The 25842-nt window shown below is 34.8% G+C and overlaps 1 protein-coding gene across 1 annotated transcript in view; it reads left to right on the forward strand.

Annotated features, from left to right (window-relative positions):
- The window catches only part of LOC150092970 (junction-mediating and -regulatory protein-like), a 113220-nt gene that overhangs the window by 49466 nt on the left and 37912 nt on the right, over window positions 1–25842 (forward strand). Inside the window, exons 3-5 of the mRNA XM_090413952.1 lie at window positions 4169–4341; window positions 16592–16757; window positions 24527–24687. Coding sequence (XP_090270078.1) covers window positions 4169–4341; window positions 16592–16757; window positions 24527–24687 — 500 coding nt within the window. The remainder of the gene's footprint in view (window positions 1–4168; window positions 4342–16591; window positions 16758–24526; window positions 24688–25842) is intronic.

A 25842-nucleotide genomic window follows, 5' to 3' on the forward strand; every position in this document is an offset into this window, starting at 1 on the left:
CTTCTACTAGACGATACTTGTATGCGATTCCTTAAAAAAAAACTCCTTCTGTAATGGGACATATTTGGGGTACTTCGGATTATGAGGGCCATCTCGATTGCAGCATATCAGGCTTCTAAGGAAACACGATCTATCTGCTGCTCTGCAGTCATCAGATTCGCCATGAGGATATCCACAATTTCTATTCGATAATCTCCTTCCTTTAGACCAGGGTTGGCTTAGTATACAGTAAATACCTTTCTTCCCGACCTTGTGGCGTCCTTTGTTCTCGATGGTAGGAAAACGGGACCTTAATCCCACTTAACTAATATTTCATGTCGTGGTGGATGGAGGGGGACTCCTGACCGTCACTCAGGAAACTCATAAGGTAACCTCCAAACGAAAACTGGCAAAAGACCTCGTTGGGGGAGGGGATTCCTAACCCTTTTATGTTATGACCCTACTGGCACCTTTTGCAATTAATTTTCTTCCCCCCCTGCGATATCATGATACATTTCTCGTAACCCATTAGGGTGGTGTCTCCCTGCTGAACCTTCTATCTTTGGTGGGCCATGTGCACGCAATTGACCCACGGCAGTGTCTAAATCGGGGACCGTGTCCTTGGGCTTTACTTTGGTTCTAGTTAATCCTATGAGTCAGCCTTATCAAACTCTATCATCTCACCCAATTTTTCCAAGAATTGGCATAACTTACAATCTCTAGTTTCAAGTGTATAATAAGCAAGCCTTTTACATGCAAAACTTTTATAACTAAATACTGTAAATTAATTATCTTATTTTTCTAATATTATACAATCAATGTTCTTATGAGTTAACAATTATTCTTTTCAATATAGTTATTTCATTTTATACTAAGATGCAAGCACGATTTTCTTAATAAGGTTTCTACTTGTTAAATTGTGATCAAGTAAATTCTCATACGAAGTTTACAAAGATCACAAAATTTAACAACAGCATTATACATACCCGTAAGGATATGTGCTTTGCATTATGAAATACTAAGGCAAATGATGTGAAGTTATCAGTTTCTAAATACGAGTTGCTCTAGCCCTGAAAATATTTCAGGTGCAAACTTTGGTTTTCTTACACTATTATTACACTATTACAGTATATAATTTCTTGGTATCTTTAATTTATAGTATAACTAAGTGGGACAACTTCCAACATCTATCTCTAATCCAGAGTATTTTAATAATAAGGTGTGACACCTTTTTGCTACTCATAAGAAATTATGACTTCAGTATTACTTCAACATTAGTATCATCTCTGGGTCTGACTCCCACTGTTGAGACCTCAATAAAGGTAGAGACTAGTCTGGGTGGTGACCCTTCTCATAATACACAGCATTATACATACCTGTAAGGATATGTGCTTTGCATTATGAGATAATAAGGCAAATGATGTGAAGTCGTCAGTTTCTAAATACGAGTTGCTCCAGCCCTGAAAATATTTCAGGTGCAAACTTTGGTTTGCTTACACTTGGATAAAGTTTTAAACCTAGTATATAATTTCTTGGTATCTTTAATTTATAGTATAACTAAGTGGAAAAACTTCCAATATCAGGTCTTCTACTTCACCTTTTTTTGTGTATCAGATATAAGGGTAGCCATTTTCCATGCTCTTGGACATTTTTCTTTAGACATAGGCTAAAAAGTTGTGCCAAGATTTTGTAGATCATTTCTCCATGTGCTTTTCGAAGTTTTGCTATGAATCATTCTTACCAATAGCTGCTTTCCCATTTTGCATGCTTCAGATGCACTGCATAATTTATGGTAGAATTTGTGTCACTTCAGTTATTTTATAGTTGTCTTTTTCATTTGCTTTGTCATCCTGATATAATGTATGTCAGGATAATTTATTTATTTATTATTTTTTTAAATAACAAAACCTGTGGTGCGATCATAATTAAAAGAAACACACGTATTAACTACAGTGAAAATTATTTAATTTTAAATATTTCATCCTAAGTATCTTAGGACATCATCAGTACAATAGTTTAAAACAATAATAGGAATAACATACAGTTAGGGCGCATTATTGCAATAGAATCTCATTAAAAGTGTGCAACGTGTTACAAAAAAATAAAAATAAATAAATAATTATTTAACACAATTTTGTATGACAATTTCCCATACTTTAGGAATAGTAAGAACGTCGTTGCGGTTTAAGTTTGGTCTGTGTAGTAGGGCTTCAGAACTTTCTTTGTATAAACGTTCATGTTTATATAAAGATCTATGTAAAAGTTTAGACTTTTTCCTATGGATCCTATGGTTTGGATTTTCAATTCCGTTTTGAGAGAAGCCAGATTTTTGTGGTTTAAAAAGACGAATGTGGTCTTGATGTTCTGAGATGCGTTTCTGAACAGACCTACCTGTCTGTCCAAAGTAAGACAATTTGCATGAGCATGGAATTTCATAAACGCCAGGCAACATCAAAGGTGAGAGTTTGTCCTTAGGAGAAGGGAACAAGTTGTAAATTTGGTTGATAGGTCTGTAAGAAGTGGCAAAATTGTATTTCTTCATAATTTTAGAAAGACGTTCGAAGATGCCTTTGACGTAAGGTATGGGAATCCTGTGGACTTCTTCCTGTCTGGTTTGATGTTTGGAGAAGTGACTGATGATTTTTTGAGTTGTTTTCAGATTATATCCATTTAGAATGGCTGTATTTTTGATTACTTCTAATTCCTGGTTTAAAGATTCTTCAGAGGAGCAGAATTTGTGTGCTCTGGAAACTAGTGATTTAATAATGCCAGATTTCTGAGATGGATGATGAGCGGAAGAATTGTGAATGTAGCGATCTGAGAATGTAGGCTTGCAAAAGACAGACGTGGCGATGGAACCGTTTTCTTTTCTTTGGATGTCTAAATCCAAAAAGGAGATACCCTGTGGAGATTCTTTTTCTAACGTAAAGTTGATGTGATGATGAATAAGGTTAATTTTATCTAGAAACAGTTGTAATTCATGATCAGAGCACACAAATTCTGTTCCTCTGAAGAATCTTTAAACCAGGAATTAGAAGTAATCAAAAATACAGCCATCCTAAATGGATATAATCCAAAAACAACTACCTATCAACCAAATTTACAACTTGTTACCTTCTCCTAAGGACAGACTCTCACCTTTGATGTTGCCTGGCATTTATGAAATTCCATGCTTATGCAAATTGCCTTACTTTGGACAGATAGTTAGGTCTGTTCAGAAATGCATCTCGGAACATCAAGACCACATTCGTCTTTTTAAACCACAAAAATCTGGCTCTCTCAACACGGAATTGAAAATCCAAACCATAGGATCCATTGGGAAAAGTCTAAACTTTTACATAGATCTTTATATAAACATGAACGTTTATACAAAGAAAGTTCTGAAGCCCTACTACACAGACCAAACTTAAACCGCAACGACGTTCTTACTATTCCTAAAGTATGGCAAATTGTCATATAAAATTGTGTTAAATAATTATTTTTTTTTTTTTTGTAACACATTGCACATGTTTAATGAGATTCTATTGTAATCATGCACCCTAACTGTATGTTATTCCTATTATTGTTTTAAACTACTGTACTGATGATGTCCTAAGATACTCAGGATGAAATATTTACAATTAAATAATTTTCACTGTGGTTAATACGTGTTTCTTTTAATTAGGATAATTTATATACTGCATCCCATCCCATTCACGTGCCATCTCCTATCTAGGAAGTTGACTGCCATGATTTGAATGATGGTTAACTACAGGGATTACAGCACATAGTGAGGACCCTATCTCTTCCACATATTGTAAGTATTCATGGCTGTAAATCTGTGTGTGTTTTCATGCGGCCAGTTTGCCTGTTCTGGGGGATGAAAAACCAGAGTTTCTGGGCAAAAAATCTCCCCTACCTTCGTATGAGACCAGCTAACTCACTTTTAGTTGAAAGAGACCATATAAAGGTTTCTCACATCAAGGATGGGAATCAAACCCAGGTCTTTCCAACCAAAGGGCTTTGTCTATACCAACTGAGCTACACAAGCTCAGTTCAGTATATATTGCATATGAATGTAATTTTTTAAAAGTTTTATTGATGCATGAATTTTTTTTTTTTTTTTTTTGAGAGGATGGTTGTTGTTTTGCTGAAGCAATATGCATTCGAAATAGTTGCAGAAGATAATAGATATTCTACTTCATTTTAGGTCAGTGGGATAGAATGACTGAAGATCAGAAGCATTTTGGACAGTCATCATTTGAATTATATGGTTTGACTAGGCTTCATAAATTACAAGTATTTGCAATAAAAGAGAAATTGAAACTCCTTAATGCAGTGAAAGCAACAAAAGAATTCCAACGTGAAAAAATTCAGCAGCAGGTAAATGAACTAAAATGTTTGGGATAAAACATTTTTTTAAGAATTATTTTTAATTGAAAAAATATTCGTGGATATTTTATTTTGAATATTTCAATTTGCAAATAAAACAGTGAAAAAGAAATTGAAACTCCTTATAAGTATTGAAAGTCGCAAAAATATTGCAACATGAAAAAATTCAACAGTAATGGATAGATGAACTGAAATCTTTGTGGATAAAAAATAAATGATTTGTTTTTAAAGATTTTTTTCATTTAATCTGAATAACTGTTTAAATGTGTTTCATTTATTATCATTATCAATTTCTTCATGTGTGCAGGATATATCAACAGTACCACATTGTCTACCTTATTATTAATCTTCTCTGAACAAGTTTCTTCCAAATTATCACTTGTCAGCACTCCAATATTGTTATCTTATATTTCTGTCTTCTAGAACACTTCTGACTGAATCAGTCTGCCTAGATCTTGGTCTTCCTCTTTGTCCCATCCTGTCATCATCAAACACCTTTTTGCTAACCTTTCCTCTCCCCATTCTGTTTAAGTGACCATACTTAGATTAGCTCTGCTCACACATTCCCGCATGCTAAGAATGTTGTGTTCCTTCCAAATATCTTCATTTTTAATATAATTCTGCCCTTAATGCTATTTGTTCACTTCCCTGATTTTTTGCAAGCAGTGTTGATAGTGCCTAACTTCAGTTCTCATGTGTTTGCTCTAGTAGCTGACTTCACTGTTTGTCCTAGTTCTCTGATGACTGGACTGACAATTTGGGACTTAGCTGACCAAATTGCCAGCCCATTCTTATTTGTTTAGTCTGGGTATAACTACTACTGGGATGCACCACATAAAGGCAAGGATTGGACATTAATTCATAGAACTAATTTGATTCATTTATTTCATATTTGATTAGGTGTCACCAATTAAAAAAAATTTTTTTTACACTAAATCTGAAAGGCTTTAAACTAGAGTTGGATGAAAAGATAAACAAACGCTCCACTGCCTTCATTTAAGTTGCTTTGGTGTTTAGTATTAATATTTCCAAGTGTCCATGGAGTCGAGGCTCACCGAAGGAAGCAAAATGCTGCTGTAACACACATTGTGTTAAGAATGTTACCAGCTGCTCTTGAAATGTGTTCTACTTGTTCACCACCCACTGTCCAAAAAATTACTTTTCACACCCTTACTCACATAATCATGATCAAATTCCTGCCATGTACCCTCAAGGGGTGTACAGGATATGATAGTACTACACGAAAAATTTATTTACATCATTACTAACTTCCTATCTACAATTTTCCTCCAGATCAGTCTGTTACTTATCAAGACTCCAATATTATCAGATCTTATATTTCTGTCGTCTAAGGCACTTTGTACCTATCAAACCACCTATATCTTGGTCTTCCTCTGGGTTGTTTTGCCAATCTTTCCTCGCCCATTCTGTTTAAATGACCATACCACCTGAGATTAGCTCTGCTAACGCATTCTGGATGCTGACAATGTCAAGTTCTTTCCTAATATCCTCATTTTTAATATGATATTACCATTGATGCCATCTGTTCATGCCTCTAATCTTTCTCAGGACTCTCATATCTGTGGTCTCTAGTCTTTGGTGAAGTGTTTTACTTCTGACCCAGCTCTCAGAGCCATAAGTTAAAACTGGTTTGAACACTGTCTTGTATACAGCTAATTTAGTGTTCCGACTGATTTCTCTCTTATTCCATATTAATTTATTCAGTTGACTTCCTACTATACCAGTTTTATTGATTCTGTTGTTTATTTCATATTTAATTTACCATCTTCACTAAAAATCGTGCCTAAGCAGGTGAAATGTTTTACTTGTTCCACAGGTTCTCCGTTCATAATGCAGTTGACATTTTCAACGATTCTGCCTATTTTCATTGTCTTTGTCTTTTTATTGCTGACCTTCATGCCATATCTCTTACAACAGTTATTCAATTTAGTCAAGGAATCTTACAGACTCGTAGTGGATTTATTGATAAGTATAACATCGTCCGTCAAAAGCAAAGAGCTGACATTAACATCTCCAATTTTGATATCATGTTTAATACCACTTTCCTTCATAATGTGATCCATATAGATAATGAATAACAGAGGGGATAATGTACATCCTTGTCTCACACTAGATTTAACATTAAACCATCTTCCTGTACTTCCTTCAATTCTAACTGCTGACTTACAACTCAAATAAAGACTAAGTATTGCTTGATATATTGCTCCATTGACACCATATAACTGTAGCGCATTGAATAGCTTCTCTCTTGGCAGCACCTTATCATATGCCTTTTCCAGATCTACAAAACTCAAATAGAGATCTTTGTTATATTCCCATGCTTTCTCGACTATTTGTCGTAAAGTGAAGATCTGATCCTGATAGCCTCTATTTGGCCGGCATCCAGCTTGTTCTTCACCAAGCTTTTCTTCTGCAATTATTCTCAACCGTTTCTCAAGTATACTTGCACATATCTTACCAGGAACACTCAGTGGAGAAATACCTCTGTAATTCCCACATTCAATTTTATTTCCCTTTTTATATATGGGTACTATTAGAGCTCTACTCCAATCATCGGGAATTCGTCTCTCTGTCCAGGCCTTCTAAACTATGCAGTGCAGCTACTGCAAGACTTTTATACCACCATACTTCAGCATTTCTGGTCGAATATCATCTACTCCTGCTGCCTTTCCACATTTTAAGCCTTTGATGGCTTTTTCTACTTCAAGTATGGATATGTATTCCTGAGTGTATGCCTGTTGAATGTTTTTTTACCACTATGCTATCACTGCTTGTTTCGTTTAGCAATTTCTCGAAGTAATTACTCCATACTTCAATGATATCTTTTTCTCCCGTTTTCATGTCACCTTTATCATGTCTAACTCCTTTTACAGTACTCTTTCCTCCATTTCTAAGCTTCTTCAATAACCTCCAAAGTATTTTGCCACCTTCTTGATATTTATTTTCTATGTTCTTGCCAAAGTCCTCCCATGACTTTTGTTTAGCTAGTTGTACACAGTGTTTCGCAATCCTTGTATAATTTCCGGCAGTGACCTCTTGTTTCTTCCTTTGGTTTTAAAGACCAGGGTTTGAATCCCATCTAGGATATAAAAAGTCCTTTATGAGGACTTTTAACTGGTGGTGAGTTAGTTGGTCTCATACAGAGGTGGCACTGTTTTTCCTCTTTGAAACTTGGGTTTTTCATCCCACAAAGCAGACAAAACTGACCATTGAAGCACACACAATTAGCATACATAATAAGCTGACCTCATAGTCTGAGTTGCTTCAGCCATAAATCTAAATCAACCAAACCAATCTATGGAGTGGGTAGACTCATCATGGGAGGTTCATTCAACTGACAAATTTATCATACTGAATCTTAAAATCCTTAACATTCCCTTCATTAATAACATATTCCAGTAATGCATTCCATAGGTTCTTACTTATTATCATCATCAATTCCTGACATACACCCTCAAGGGGTGTACAGGATAAGATAGTACTACATGAAAAATTTACATCATTACTAACTTCCTATCTACAATTTTCCTCCAATCAATCTGTTATCTTCAAGACTTAGTATTATTAGATCTTATATTTCTGTCTTCTGATTCACTTTATTGTATCAATCCATCCACCTAGATCTTGGTCTTCCTCTGGGTCTTTTTCCTCCCATCCTCATAAAGAACACTTGTTTTGTTTATCTTTCCACTTGCATTCTGTTTAAATGTCCATACCACCTGAGATAAGCTCTGCTAACACATTCCTGGATGCTAATAATGTCAAGTTCTTTTCTTATATCCTCGTTTTTAATATGATACTGCCATTGATGCCATCTGTTCACTCTACTAATCTTTCTCAGAACACTCATATCTGAGGTCTTCAGTCTTTGATCAGATATTTTATTTCTAATCCATCTCTCAGACCCATAAGTTAAAATCGGTTTGTATGTAGCTAATTTAGTGTTTTGACTAATTTCTTTCTTGTTCCATATAAATTTATTCAGCCAACTTCCTAACATATCATATTTACTAATGCTGTTGTCTATTTTCATATTTAATTTACCATCTTGATATATATATAGATGTGACATTTTGATGCCTGTCCATTAATCATTTTTATGACATAAAAAATAATTAATAGACAGGCATCAAAAAAAAAAAAAAAAAAAGTAAATATGGTAGTGTAGAATCCAAGAGAAAGCAGGTAATGACCAAAATGGTGCTGGTTAGTGGCATGCTCTTAAAAAAAAAAAAAAAAAAAAAAACTGCAGTCATGAGATTGACAAGTTTAATATATCAATGATGTCATACCTCCAGAAGTATCATTGCAATGTGTTCAAAGACTCTTTTCGTGAATTACAAAGTTTGGATTACAATGTTGAATTAAGGCAAAACAAGATGGTATGATAGAAATATATAAATTACCAAAAGGGTTTTCAGAAAGTAGACGTTGAAGAAATTTTTCTATACAGGAGAGAACAAGGGGTTATCTTTCATAACAATCTCAAGCTGACTTGAAGTTTGAAGAAGAATATCCAGACTGGTTAGCTGAGTGGATAGTACCACTATCCTCTGACCAACTAGTGTGGGTTTGAATCAAGTGTAGGTATTCATATCCACGCCCACAAACCACCTAAAAACATTCACAGACATCCAGGAATTTCCATCATCTGATCTGAGATCCTCATCCTGCTTGTTGAAGGCTTTAAAGTGGTTTGAAAAGTACCATGTTTGGTCTCTAGAGCAGAGTTGATTATCTAACCTTAGTCCATCCACAGTTCCACCCAATTCATCTGTTCTACGCAAATTCGACCCAATCTTTAGTGGGTGGAATTCATGTACCACTGTCTCATAATGGAAACTATTACTTCAAGTCTTTTATCATAAAAACAGTCTTAATTTTAGAATTAAGAAATGTTCCAAAGATCCATAAGACAGATATACCTTTAAGACCAATAGTAGATGGAAGAGATTCACTGACTTCCAACTTGGCGAAATACCTCACCAACATGATCTCACACCATATAGGAAAAACATCTTCCTTCATAAAAAATAGTAAACATTTCATAGAAAAAGTGAAAGATATACATATTGGTCCAACAGACATCTTAGCAAGTCTAGACATTATCAGCTTGTTTACAAATGTCCCGAGACAAGAAATTTTGAATCTCCTAGAAGACCTCTTCCCTCCGGACATCTTAAATCTTTTTAAACATTGTATAAACAATACTTTTTTCACCTATCAAGACAGAATCTGGGAACAAAAAGAAGGATTAGCCATGGGTTCATCATTATCACTGGTATTAGCAAACCTATTTATGGAAAAATTTTAAGAATTACCATAAAAAACCAAAAATATGGCTATGCTATGTGGACGATATTTTCATCATATTCAATGGAACATCAGATGAACTTATCAATTTCAAAGATTATCTCAACAATTTGCACAACACCATAAAATTCACTGTAGAACAAGAAGAAAATAAAAATCTTCCTTTTCTGGATATTCTATTAGAAGTTAATGAAGAAACTAAACTCTCCTTCTCAGTATATAGGAAGCCGACAAACACTGGAAGATTTCTAAATGCAACCTCACACCACCATCCTTCACAAAAAAATAAGCTTAATTAAAACTCTTCGAGACAGAGCATACAATATCTCCAGCACACAAGAAAGATGTAATGAAGAACTAAAATACTTAACACAAATCCTCCAACAGAATGGATATGAAACAAAAACCATCAAGAGAATCCTTAAAATGCCTCCAACTAACAACACAATAAAACAGGATTACAAAAACGCAATCTCGCTTTGTTATATCAAAAATGTTACAGATAAGCTAGCCAAATTAATGAACAAACACAACATAAAAGTAGCCTTCCTTCCTATGGAAAAAATCTCAAGATTTCTACATCCACCAAAACCACCTCATCATCCTCTTAAAAAACCAGGAGTCTACAAAATCCATTGCTCTTGCGGGATTTGCTACGTAGGACAGACAGGAAGATCTGGAGAAACACACATGGCTGAACACCAAAAAGACGTACAATACAAAATAGAACAAAAAACGGGTCTTGCTTTCCATACCACTTCCACTGGACACGATGTACTCTGGCAAAAAATGACAATGTCATACATAGAAAACAACAGTTATATAAGAAAATTTAAAGAAGCTGCTAATATGCTAAAAAACCCAACCCAATGCAATAAAAATCAAGGTTTAATTCTCCATCAAGTGTGGTCAGCTCTAATAAAAAATCTACATCAATCTGAGCTCAGACTGTAACGAGAACAAGAACACTTGACATCATCCAGTATGGTTCAATGTCAATAACGTTTTATATCTGCATTCTGTTATTTGAGTTTATGAATAGCCAGACGGTTATGATTTGTATTTATTAATTCTCTTGTTTAAACTTTAAGTTATACTATTTACCCCCTGAAGATGTAAATCCTACGATTTACGAAACTTGTCGGGAACTATTATTTCAGTATTTTGTATAACTGAATAATAAAAAATGTGGTGTAATCACCAAAATATATCTTTTGAACCAATTAGCCACATAAGTCTATGCCTGCAAGTCTTAATTTTATTTTATTTTATCAGACATTCTTTTAATCTGTCCTCGTATTCCAAAGACCACTGACAATGTTTGTAAATCTTCTCTGGACCCTCTGCAACGTATCCATATCTGGTTGCCGGATTTTCATCCCCATGAAAATCTGGCAACCAGATCTGTGCACAATAATCCATATGAGGCCTGATCAAGGTCTTATACATTGGCATTATAGCCTATTTATTTATTTCTGCGTGTCAGGGTCCTCTGCATCATTGCCATTATCCGATGTGATGTCTTCACAACTTGTTCAGTGTGGCCCCTGAATTTCAGGTCCTTGTCCACCACCACTCCCAGATCTCTAATTTCCTCTGCCTCCTTTAAAGTTTCCCCACCAAGTGTATACTATGCATCCCATTGTTGCTTCAAAACCTGACACTTTGAACATTGAACTGACAGTTCCGCTTACCTGTCCATTCACGTAATCTATTCAAGTCCTCCTGCATGACCATAACATCTGCTTGACTACAAACTACATCTGCTTCTCCCCCCCCCCAATTTTGCATTGTCTGCAAACAGCTGCATATCACTAGTTAAACCCATCCCAATATCATTAATATACAAATTGAACAACAATGGTCCCAAAACTGACCCAGTACATCACTAGTACACCTTTCTCTTACAGGATACCACAACCCATATACAACTTTCTGATACCCATCTGTCAGCCAGTCACTGATCCAACTCAGAAATCTGTTATCCAATCCTGTCTGTTTCAATTTATTTATTAGTTTTGTCATGTAGGAGCCTATCAGAAGCTTTTGCAAAATCCAAGTACACCACTGTATATGCATTTCTCTTGTCTAAGATATTCATCACCTTGTTATAGTACATAAGTAAGTTAGTAAAACCTGATCACCCCTTAACAAACCCATGCTGATAACCACAAAGAATACTGCTGTTTTCAACCCAATTCTGTATCTTACTTCTCACCAATCCTTCTAGAGCAGTGTTTCTCAACCTGTCTTGCAGACAGGTTGAGAAACATAGTCGCAGACAGGTGGTTTGTGATGATGGGACAGGTGGTCCACAGGCAGACTTAAATAAATAAATATATATTTTTTAATTATCAAAACAAATTAAAATTGAATAAGTAAGTAAAAATTATTGAAATAAAATGGATACTTAAAAAAACAATAAAAAGCGGCAGAATGTTCATGGAATGATGAGTAATAAAAGAGGGGTGAAACTCTGACGAGATTTAGAAACTAAACATTGTGATGTGAAAAATAAGCCAATTGAATTTTTTCAGCAATGCTAAAAAATATGTAGGGACATTAAATCATGGGAAAGATATAGTTTTAGCATGGGTTCAATTAATAGCAAGGCACTGGAAACATCCTATCTCTTAAGTTTGCGTATAGCGAAAACAGGGAAACCTCATTCTATTGGGGAAAATTTATTTCTTCCAGCTATAAAAGATGTATGTTTGGCAACAAGTTACTAAAAGATGTTTTTGATTCTTCTTTCAAATGACACTGTCAGTCGCAGAATTAATGATATGGCAGGTGACGTATAATCTCAGTTAATTGAAAGAGTTAAGAAGAGCCCTTATTATGCATTACAAATAGACGAGACTACTGATGTTACAAATGATGTGCAATTAATATGCTACATAAGATATTCGCATGATAACAACATTCATGACGATATTCTGTTTTGTTGAAATTTGTCATCCCGAACAACTGGAGAAGAAATATATCACACTCTCAATAATTACGTAATACACAAATGGGAAAAATGTATGGGCTTCTGTTCGGATGGAGCTCGTTCCCTTACAGGCAGGAATAGTTGAGGTTGTTTCTAAGGTCAAGGAAGTAGCTCCGGATATGAATTGGGTACATTGTTTCATACACTGGAAAGCATTAGCATCCAAAGGAATGCCACCAGTATTTAAAACCGTACTATAAAACGCTGTAAAGCTAGTTTATTTTATTAAGGCTCGACCATTAAATAACAGGTTATTTTCAGTACTCTGCGATGAAATGGGCAGAGAATATCAACTTTTGCTTCATTCTGAAATTTGCTGGCTCCAGGGTAAAAGTACTAACAAAGTTATTTCAATTAATGCACGAAGTTTTATTGTTTGTAAATGAACATAATTTTGATTTTGCATCACTCCTTGTTGACAAAGCATGGTTATCAACACTATCCCATCTTTCGGACATTTTTTCGAAATGAAATGAACTAATTCTCTCCCTTCAGGGAAATTCTTCTTCTGTTCTTGATGCTTACAACAAAATAAAGGCATTCAAGAAAAAAATGGGTGTTATGGATTAGTTATGTACAAACGGACAATCTGAACCTTTTCCAACATTGGAATCCTTTTTAGTGGAAAATTGATTCCGAGTTTCTGGAAAGGACTTGTAACCACCTCAAAACTCTGAAACAAAATTTTGAAACATATTTTCCGAATAACTTTTATATGAAATTTCTGCGAGTTCGCGATCCATTTCAGGCTTGCAGTCACGACCTTTCGTTATCGAAAAGAGAACAGTTAATTGAACTTTCAAGTGACAATGGGCTTAAAATGCAATTCAGTGATCTTGGTTTGGCTTGATTCTGGATCTTGTCTTCAGTGAGAAGTGAATTTCTCGAATTATCTGAAGAAGCATTGAAAATCATCATGCAGTTTTCTACAACCTATCCTTGTGAGAAAGGCTTTTCATCACTCCTTCAAATAAAAACAAAATACAGAAATCGTCTTGGTGTGTATGCTGATCTCTGACTGAAGTTGACCAATATTATGAGCCAGATATCTAGCAACTCTGCAAGGGCTGAGAAGTTCAACCATCTCATTAAACGTAAGCAGTAACATAATTATGTCATACTATTTATTTGTTTATTAAAAATTAAAACTTTGTTCAGTGATAATACACTTCTAATCGTTTACTTCCAATTACATAAAATTACATAACTTAGTGGTCCATGTATTGTCTGGTACTTGGGCTTAGAAAGGTTGAGAAACGTTGCTCTAGAGCACCTTCACCACAACTCCAGATATACAGATTAATATATCTGTAGGCCTATAATTTAAAGCCACTGCCTTATCACCACCTTTATGCAGTGGAACAATTTTTCCTTTTTTCCACTCCCTTGGAACCTGTGCTGTTATAAGACTCTTATTAAACAAGCATGCCAATGTTACTCCCAATTCTCTTAAGATGCATGGTGATATGTTATCAAATCCTATTGCCTTATTGACATCAAGGTTATTTATTTCCTCAAATACCTCCTGCTCACTCACAATTAAGCCATTGTCTCCTGTGTCCTCTACACTTAAGTTCCTCATGATTGCTCCCTGATCAGGATGAAACACCTTTATAAAAAGAGAGCATGACAAAAGCAAATGATTCACATTAAGAACCATGAACTTTTATTTCACTAAAAATGTTATAAAATAATTAGTTTTAATTTTTTTAAAAATGCATAGGGATACATAGTAACTGGAAATTTACTGCAATAATCTTCTGTACCAGACAACTACACCATAGCACATGAACAGTTTAAATGGATGAGTTTTCAGGTGCACCAGATGATATTTATCCACTTCCTTACTTAGAATAATATAGTTGATTCTCAGCATAGTGAACTGTTATTACAAACTCATTCACTCTAACAAACTGCCAAAGGTTCTGTTGAAATTGAAATCCTTGTAGGATCAGTGCTAATGTAAAAAAAATTCATTATATATAATTAATTTCCCTTATAACAGACTATACAAATGCACTTCACTACGCAAATGTACCAAAAAATATTCTTAATATCTCAATATTAAGAATATTTGGTCCAAAGGGGAGAGAGAAAAAAGCTTGTAGCAGAGCATGATTTGCAGACAGCACGTCTTAGTTGCTAGTGCAAAAGAAGAAATTTAAGAGCATTTTTAAAAGAAATTTTGTTTAGCCTTTTTTTTTTTTAAACTAAAAACATAATCGATCAATCAGTGTGGCTGATTTTTAATAAAAGTTAATCTTTGTCTTCCTGTTCATATATATATTATATATATATATATATATATATATATATAAAGAACATACAATAAGAGAATTGGTTTTTCATCGTTCAATAGCATTTTGTTAAGGTGTTATTAATGTGCCTATGTATACTTCTGGAAATTATTATTATGTGATGCCTCCAGGGAGTCCAAAGACTCGTCGAGGGAGAGAGGGCACCTACTCTACAACTGTCTCCACCACTCAATCCATCAACTACAACAAACCACAACTACCTTCACCATCTACACCATTGCTATCTACAGCGTATTTTCACAGACAATCGCAAACATCCATGCCCACAGTGAGATTCGAACCCGCACCCTTTTGACTGGAGAGCGGATACACTAACCACTCGCCAACCAGGCCAGCAAATGGCATCCATAGTTTTATAGTTTTATGCTGCTAGAAGAAAAATTATTCTAAGTTTGATTATAATCACCAACTAAAGGAAATTTTGTCAGGCCTTTCTTCAGACATTTCTTGAGTGTTATTCTTTGGTACAGGCAGGCAAGCAACATTCTTCTTCTCCCTGAAAGTCAGATTTTTAATCCTGCAGCTCAAAAATCAGCCTGGAACTCTCATTATTTCAGACAGTAAAATATATCTTAAAGTTTAGGCCTATGAGATAGTGGTAGATGTCTTCCATATCCTCTCCCATTGCTTATATTAAATTGTCAATGCCACCCAGTTCTATTAGTGATGCCTAGAGGTAGAGTACAGTTCCCTACCAATCTTTCAGTTAAGTTACTTAGGACTAAAAAATGCTCCACCTATTTCAGTTGAGAATAAAAAAAGTATGAGATTTATTTATTTTTTTTTATAAAATGTTATTATAAAAATGTTTCATAAAAACTAATCAATAAATGAAATAGATCAGTTGGTCTAACAGGTGGCATTCATGATTTGGAATGAACCCAAGATTAGAGGTTATTTATTGTAATTGTATTAAACTAGGACTTGAGGTTGCAGCAGTGTGATCTCTTATTGGAATTTTTCTTCAAGGATGAAAGTGATGGAAGATATTTTAATTTCTGTAACTTAATAAAAACAATGCATATGTTATCTTTTATTATTATTATTCAGGCCTCCATGAAGTCAAAAGACTCATCATGGGAAGTCCTTCCTAGAAAACACAGTCTATCATACCGCTCCTTGAACTCATTGACCATTCGTACTCTCATCACTCTACCAGGGAATGTATTCCACGGTTCAACCACTACTCACCCTCTTGCTCTCAGCTTCCTTTTGTAACTTAGAGATGGCCCCTTGTCCTCGCTCCTTCCTCCGTTCCACCAAGCGAAAGAACTCCTTATTGTTAATGTAACTACCTCTCGACAGTTTAAAAGTCTCAATAATATCACCTGTCCTCTATCTACCAAACTTTGCAGTCCTCATTCCCTCAGCCAATTCTCATATTAAAAAACTAAGTACACAGTTTTATTTTTCATTATTAAAAACATTTTTGGTTTTTGTTGTGCTATTTAGTTTATTTTTTAAAAACTGCTTATTCCTTGTATATTTTCCTTTTTAGCATATAGTTGTGTTATGGAAATATTTAGTTTGCATATAGATGCATGCATATGTATTGTGTGGTTTCTCATTGCCTTTGTGATTTTTTCCAAATTAGCTTACTTATGTTGAGGATACTAAGAATGCAAGAAAAGAAATTGAAAGAATTGAAAGTGAAATATATCAAGCACAGATTAGTGTTTTAGATGCACATCTAGAAATTTTGCAAGAAGAAGAAAAGCTGTATAAAAAACAATTGGATATTCTTCAGAAAGAATGGCAAGGTAATAAACTTGAATTCCCCCCAATTGTAAGTGGTAATTTTGTATTTTAATTTTAAAAAAAATCTGATAAACTTCCTGACTAATTAGACTAAATTTAATCCTTTTTGAGCTTTAATCCAAACAAGTTAAAATCTGATATGCTATTATCAATTTGCACCAATCAACTCAATCGTTTTGAAACATGCTTTTCATAAATTGACTAATAATGCATAGTAAAATTACCTTTCTTTTGAATATAATACTGGTATAGTGAATATATTTTTAAACATATTATACATTTGTTATTATTATTATCTGACCTCCATGGAGTCAAAGGCTCATTGCAGGAGATATATACTCACTTATTCCAAAGATCATCAAACCGTGCATTAAAACCCATTCACAGTTTCCACACTCATCACACTTTCAGGAAATGCATTCCAATCACCAATTCCATTTGCCTCTAGTTCTACCCTTGCATTTTTCTACTCTATAAAAAAACTCCACATTAATCTGATAACAACCCCTCACCAACTTATGTTTCAATCATATCCCCTCTTCTTCTGTTCACAAGGCTCTGTAAGTTGCATTCCCTTAATCTCTCTCCCCTATCTGTAAATCTTCTGTAAAACCTGTAAATTTACTGTAAATAGTAAATCTTCTCTGGATCCACTGCAATACATCCTCATCCTCCTGAAAACCAGGCAACCAAATCTGAACACATATGTTCAGATTTGGTTGCTTGGTTTTCAGGAGATCAAAGACTTATACAAGGGAACCATGACATCTTTTCTTCTGCATGTCAATGGCCTCCTTGTTATTGATGTTCTTACAATTTTAGCAGCAGTAACTCCTAAACTGCACTGTCCGCTATCACTTCTGGATCTCTTATCTCTTCCACTGCCTTCAAAATTTATATATTAATTGTATACTTTGTATTTGCTTAGCGCAACCTGTATATTCTCCTCTATCTGCATTTATTTCATTCACTCCCTGTGTATTTCTGTAATGTTTAGTTAAGAAATATATTATTGTTAATTTTTCATGAAATGTGAATTCTCCAACCTATCATTTCAGGAAATATACAACATATTAGTTGAGAGAAGGGATGCATCAATGTTTTGTTTAAATTGTTGGAGGTTTTAGTCCTTTGGGAGCACGTGGTAAAAAAAGATTATTTTAGAGAATTAAAGGTAGGTGGAGTGAAAGAGGAGCAGCAGCCGGTATAACATATTTGCAGTTGAAATGCAAATTGATTGAATAGCTGCTTCTCTTGTTATTATAGGCTTAAGGAATGTTGGGAAATGATGTCAGTTTGGTAGATTTATGCCCATGAAAATACTGTAGAAAAGACATAAGGCAGAAGACAAACCATGTGTGTTGCTTGCCCCTTTTCTGAATAAACATCAAGAATTTTTGAGGGATTTTTGGTACAACACTCCAAATGAGAACAGATAACAACCCCTCGAAATATGTCTAACCTTATTCTAAGGTTAGACATATTTCGATTTGTCTGACTAGAATACTATTAGCATACCTGAGAAAGTGAGAAATAATATTGAGTGGAGAAAGAAGGATACTGAGTTTTTGTTGGAGACTGAGGATGCCTACAAATTGTTATTTGTAACCAAGCTAATCTAATATGTATAGTCAATAAAAGAGGATAGTATATGACAAATTAGAAAGACAAACATTTGAAGAAAAAATAAGAGTAATAAAGAGGGAGATTAAGATATAAACTGGTTGATAATTAGCAGGGCTTTAATGATCAAAAGGAGAGTAGATAAATTCAGACATCTGACAAATAATAAAACAGTCTGGAAGGATGTTTTGATTGGAGACTAGTCATGAAATATTGTGTTATCCTATCATTAATCTGGTATGCTTTCCTGAAGGTAGTATGCACCAAGAAATGGTGATAAAATTATGACAGGTTTTGTAGACAGATTTCAGAAATATGGGTGTAAGCACACAGAAAACAGAAATTAACAGTAGTTGGGATTAGTTATGTAACATTCGGAGCCAGCAATTGGGATGAAAGCATCCAGACGTAAATTGGAATCAGTAAATTTATAATTCACCAGATGTCAGATAAGATGAGTGTGAAAGGATGAGTTACCCAACTGTGAAAACAGATAGAAAAGGAGTAAATTAACCATTATCCATCTAATAAAGAAGATACGAGAGTGGTCTGAAAAGTTCTCAGCCTTGACCATAGATGACAATGCTATTGGCAAGATATTTTTTTCTAAGTTGGTACATCTGTCATAAGCATCCATGTGAAATTGCAAGTCATTCCATTAAGTAGTTTGTTTTATACAGCTATCTGAAGCAAAAATGTTGTCTGTATCCCTTGAAATGGATAAAATTGAGTATCATGTGGTTATAAAATTCTTTGTAAAAGAAGGTTTAACAGCAAAAGAAATTCATTCGAAGTTCATAAAAGTTTATGGGTACTCTTTTCTTTTGTTTTCAGCAATTAAGAAATGGGCTGCTGAGTTTAAACGTCACCATACCAAATTTGAAGATGATCCATGTGAAGGACGTTCCAAAAAGTGTAACAATACCAGAAATCATTGATCAAGTGCACGATATGGTATTGGATGACCAGTGAGTCAAAGTGCGTGAAATTGCCGAGACTGTAAACATTTCAAAAGAGCGTGTGGGATATATTTTGCATGAAGAATTGCAAATGAAAAAAAGCTTTGCACAAGATGGGTGTCGTGCTTGCTCACAGCAGATCAAAAATGCACTCGCATGAAAATCTCTGAACAGCACTTGGAGCATTTTAATGAATGAGACTTGGATTCACCATTCTAAACAGCAGTCAAAACAGTGGACAGAAGCCGGTTGTTCAGCCCCAAAGAAGACAAAGTCGGTTCCATCAGCAGGAAAGGTCATGGCATCAGTGTTTTGGAATGCTAAAGGCATTTTGTTTATTAAATTATCTTGAAAAGGGTAAAACAATAACCGGGGAATATTATTCCAATCTTTTAACCACGCTAGACGAAAAAATTCGTGAGAAAAGACCTGGTTTCAGAAGAAAAAATCATCTTTCATCATGACAGTGCACCTGCCCACAAAGGTGTTTTGGCAATGGGAAAATTAAGGGATGTGCACTATGAATTGTTGGAACATCCAACCTATTCCCCAGATTTGGCTACCTCTGACTTCAATCTCCACCCAAAACTAAACCTCTTCTTCACTGGTCAGCATTTTTCTTCGAATCAAGAGGCTACTGCAGCTGTAGAGGGATATTTTGCAGATCTTACTGAGAACCACTACAGGGATGGGATAATGGTGCTGGAGCATCGCTGGAATAAATGTATTAGTCTTAAGGGAGATTATGTTGAAAAATAAAAATAATTTTGAAATTATAAATTCATTTTTTCATTGTTAGGCTGAGAACTTTTCAGACCACACTCGTATATGGCACAGCCCAGTGAAACGGTGATTGTATACCAGAGGGAAAAGACTTCGAAAGAAGTCTTTTGCTTATGACATTTAGAACAACAAGTGGACTAGAGCAGAGATGTGGACTATCTCTGACCCACTTGATTTAGATAAAGTACATTCTGTCTAGAGACAGATGTTCCAACCTGTGGAATAGGTGATACATTTTTTACTTTTTGCCGATGGCCAGGTGATAATAACTCAAGATAGAAATAATGTAAAATATGAGACTAAAAAAGATAAAAGAAATAAGTGAAGTTAGGATGATTTAAGATATATTTTCATAAAATGAATATCAGGTGTTAGGATGAGATAGTTATGGTTTTAGTATACCAGGAGTGTGGAAAATAAAATTGGAGCACCTTCAAATATCCGGGAACAAGTATTACATAAGTTTGTTACTTATGAGCAGGTATTGGATCCTGGTGGATTCAAAAAATACATGAAAAAATACTTATGAGGGTCATCATTAAAAGTATATTTTTGATATATGGAGATGATGAATAGTCATCATCTCCGTATATCAAAAATATATGGAGATGATGACACTAGCCCACTGACAGAAACAGTGGCTACCTGCAATAGAAATAGATGTATTAAGAAGATGCTGCTGTCATTCATCTGAGAGCTAGTGAATTTGGAATGCAAAATTTAATGTGATCATACCAAAAAATTTACATTGGTATGATCACATTAAAAAGCCAAATACAAGATCATTGAGGGGTATTTGATTAGTTTCCTCCAAGAGACTAATCAAATAGTTTTTCTGGACCAAGTAACTTTTTGGGGGGGGGGGGGAATAGCAGGCTATTAGAGGAAGAAATTTAGGTGACTTGTGGGTGGATAAGAAAACTAGGCACCAAGCAATGAATGTCACTTATAAGTGGAGATTCCTGAAGAAAGAAATGAAGAATTACATTTCTGAGATTAAAATAAAGTGTGAGTTAAATGATGAAGAAAGGCATTAAGCATAATTTACAGAAGAAAGTGGCTATGGAAGCAGCATAAAAGAGACAGCAATGAGAAGTTGCATGAAAAATATAAAATGCAAACTACTGGTTGGGAAGGTTTAGTAATAAAATGAATATTTAAAATATGAGAAAGGCTAGCAACAGGCCAAAGGATATTCCATTTAATAGCTAGCAAGAAAATTATTGAGACAAGAAACTGAAAATTTTTGTTTTGCTTTGAAGCAAAAATTTAACGAATTTGACTAATTTGCAATACTGAATTTGAATGAGTTTAAAATTGCTCTATCACCCTCCATTTGTTTAGGAATCAAAATTAAGCATTCAATTCTAATTGCTTTATATAGGAACTTATAGATTATGTATGTATGAATTTATTTAATGTTTAAAAAAAAGCTTACTTGAAATCTACAACTTTACAGCTAGCTTCAGTGGCTTCTTTGATTAAAATCCAGCAAAAATCAGCACATATAGAGCAGAATGCTAACTTAAGTTAACTCCATTGCACCTCTGTCATGTATTTGTAACTGATCCAAAACTTTTACTTTAGTTAGAAAGACCAGAGTTTGAATTCCATTTCTAAATTGCAAGAAACTTGGAATAATGAGCACTGCTGGCAATGGAATATCTTTTTCTCAGTTTGTATTTAGTCAAGTGCTTAGTGCAGTGCACTAAATATCATTGATAAACTGGTGCTAGTTCATGACCGGTTGATGAATGATTTCTTACCTTCTTCATAATGATGTTAGAGGAGTGATCCTCAGAATAAGATGGAGGAAGTTGTGTTTTGGCTTGTATCCAAGAGCAAGTCTGCAGTGGAGATAATACACATGCTGATAGCGATGAGCTGTCCAAGTTGTTGCACAATAACAGAATGTGTCATTTTAATGAAAACAATTTGTGCAGGAGAAATGATGTGGAGTGGTTCAATGGATGAAAGGATTTATATAAGGCTGATGTTTGTATTTTGAATGGATTTGGATCAGATATCTTGAGATAGTATTGCTCAATGAGTTTGGAAGTGCAGTCAGGAAAACTAGTTTTTTGGTGGAAGGATGAGAATGACTGTGTACAGACATCCTTGAAGCAAGTGAGAGAATGATGAAATCCTGGATTTAGCTCCTCTGGTTATGAAATTGAGTGAAATAGTCAACACAATATGTGAATGATGTTGTGGGATGAAGGTGATGCTGCAGTTTATTTATACTAATGCCAGAATAAGAGGAAAGAGTTTTGGAATTGGTTAGTTAAATTTTCCAAAAGTTATATGCATTATTCAGACTTTAGTTGGGTATAGTATTTTCAGAGAATAGGATGGGAGAGGGTGGTTACTAATGATAGCAGAATTGAAACCAAAAACAAATTCAGCAGAAGACAGGGATGCAGAGGGCAGTGCATTTCATCCTGTTAGTGTCTGTGTAGTGCGAGATGGAGGCCAACAGGATGAAATATATAGTTGGTTGCTACTTTAGGTTGGAAGTTACAAGAGAGAATGTGGATGAAATGCGTTATTATTATTGTTTTTTCAATACTCTTAGGTAATGCATCCCAATCATTCACAACTCTTCATGCAAAAGCCTGCTTCCCGGAATGACCTCTTGTTTTCTCCCCATCTCTCACCATTTTATGAAAAACTTCTTCAGTTTTAATCCTATAACAACTGCTTATCAACTTGTACATCATTCCAGAGACCAGAAACTACCTTAGTCAATTGTCTCTGGAACTTTCCAATATCTCTTCATCCTTTTGAAAAACCAGGTGACCAAATCTGTGCACAGTCCATAGGTGGTTTAATCAATGCCTTACACAATGAAACCAGAATCTCCTTATTTCTAGAAGTTGGTGTCCTCCACATCATTGCCAGAATTCATTGTGTTGTTTTCACAAATTTGGCAATGTGTCCTCTAAATTTTAGATCCTTATCTACCATCACCCCAAGATCTCTTATTTCCTCCACCTCCAACAATATATCCCTACCAAGGGTAAATTTTACATCCCATCTTTGTTTTTCCAAATTTTAATACATTTTGCAACATTGAACAGGCACCCCACTCCAGTGCCCATTCACTCAGACTACTGAAGTCTTTTTTGTAAGGTCATGACATCTCTCTGCTCCTTATAGTTCATATAAGGAGCAGAGAGATCTAGCTTTTCATCATCTGCATGCAACTGAATATCCCCATTCAAGGCTTCCCCAGTATCATTAACATACAGATTAAACAACAATGGTCCTAAAACTGATCCCTGAAGCACACCACTAGTGACTTTCCTCTTCCAGGATATTGCTTCCCTACAGAACTTGCTGATATCTGTTAGATAGCCAATATGCAATCCCATCCGCTCTAGTTTGACTATCACCTTATCATATGGTAATCTATCAAAAGCCTTTGCAAAATCTAAATCTAAGTATACTACTGTGTATCCTTCTCCCTCATCCAATGCAGCTGTCACCTTATTTTAATAAGTAAATAGATTACTAAAACATTCAAGTTATCCTTCCCCAGTCATTAATCCTTCTGCTTGCCACATAGTGAAAGAACTCTTTGGGCCTAATTTCCTTTGGCTTGCTCTCCAAATTTCCTTTTGCAATTTGATTCTGATTTCCTGACTATGTTGGTCATATTTCTTACTTGTGCTTCACATTATTCATCAGTATGCTGTTCATCTTTCTCCTTATATGCGCTCCACAACATTTTATTATTATTTTGCATCATCATTGAGCAGGAGCTACAGTTCTGTGCTTAGAACTGGTTACTCGGATTGGAGATGAAGTAACCTTACAGAGGATGCAGAGATAGATAACAAAGAATATCAGAACTGTACAATGTTGATTATGAGGATAGGTTGAAGTCATGTAGACTGTGGAGTTTGGTGGGTTGAAGGCAGAGGGAGAGAGGATATGTTTGAGATATTTAAGCTGTTAAACGGTTATTATCATATTAATGCTGAGGAGATTTTTCATATGATAGAATGAGGGGGGGGGAAGCAAGGAAGTTGCAACATGAGGCAGAGAGTAAAAGGGTAAGAAGTTAGTTTTTTTTTTTTTGATGAAGAGTGGTAGGAGCATGGAATGCATTGCCCGAGATGGTGGTGAATGTGCAGGCTGTGGATGAGTTTAAGGAGTGGTACGATAGACTTTGTGTTGACTAGTGTGGACATCCCATCATGAGTCTTGTGACTCGGGAAAATAATAATTATTTCTGGTTTTATGTTATGTTTTTCTTTATTATTATTTGAATCATTTTTATCATTAATGCTATTAATGTTTAGCACTTTTTTTTTTTTTCACCATTCACAACATATTAAATTTTTGAATGCAGTTGAAATACATAATGTTGGAATTATACATAATGTTGCAATTTATAACAGATGAAATGGATATTGGGATCTTTTATGATGCTGTAGAAAATGCTGAAGATGCTGATGAAGAGTGTGAAAGTACATCACCTGGATCTAATCCTAAAATTAAAAAATTAAAGGAAAAATTGAATCGGGTGTACAGAAGGAGAGCTGTTATTAGGAATCACAGAGTAAGGATTTTCTTTTGTGTTTTTTGTGTGCTGTTATATGTAAAGTTCAAGTGTATTATTTAAGATAAGGGATATTACACCCCATATTGTTTCATAGCCGAATAAGAAACTTGAAGAGTTTCATGCCGAATATAGAAACTATATAAAGTTTGGCAAGTCCAAGCGTAAGCAAATACCTGGATAGTGCAACACATAACCCATTTGGTAGTGCAACACTGAGGCAACTTATAGCAAGGGTGGAGCAAACACCGATCACTGTTCTTGGTACTTACTCATAATGTGAAACCCAGCTCCTAGGAGCTGTATTACTGTTTTACATTATGAGAGCAGGTCACTACCCAGACCGGTTTCAACCTTTATTGAGGTCTCATCAGTGAGTAGGTAGACCTAGTTAATACCAAGTTTGTAGCAAACAGAACTTGCATACCTTACTATAAGAATTGCCAAGAAGGTGTCCTAATAAATTACTAATTATATGAAGAGCCAAAGACTTCAATTCAGCGACGTGAAATTATTTAAGATAAGGGATATTACATCCCATATTGTTTCATAGCTGAATAAGAAACTCAAAGAGTTTCATGGCGAATATAGAAACTATATAAAGTTCGGCGAGTCCAAGCATAAGCAAATACCTGGATAGTGCAACACATATTCGGCTATGAAACAATATGGGATGTAATATCCCTTATCTTAAATAATTTCGCGTTGCCGAATTGAAGCCTTTGGCTCTTCATATAATTAGTAATTCAAGTGTATTAAATGTTAAACAATTTCCTTTCAACTGTTTTGCATAGTGAACATGTCATCTGAGATACATTCAATACTGTATAACACAAAGATTAAATAGAAACTAACATCCTTGTACTCTCAGAACTGGACTGTTTCTCAGATCTTGGTTATAGTAACACATGTAAATTCAAAAATAATTTTATAGTAATCATGAAAGATAAAAAGCTCATTAGAGGACATTTAAATTACTAATAGAATTATTAAATTTATATTAGAATGATTGCAGTTATGTTACTGCAATCAATAATTCTGAACTAATTTCTTAATGATAAAACAAGACAGCTACTTAGAATATTATAAAACTGTTAATATTCTATCTACTAAAGCAGTGTTTCCCAAAGTGCAGTATGCATACTCTTGGGGGTA

Source organism: Typopeltis vanoorti, chromosome 24, assembly GCF_054136105.1.
Source record: "Typopeltis vanoorti isolate ZY-2024b chromosome 24, IOZ_Tvanoo_1.0, whole genome shotgun sequence".
NCBI lineage: Eukaryota > Metazoa > Arthropoda > Arachnida > Uropygi > Thelyphonidae > Typopeltis > Typopeltis vanoorti.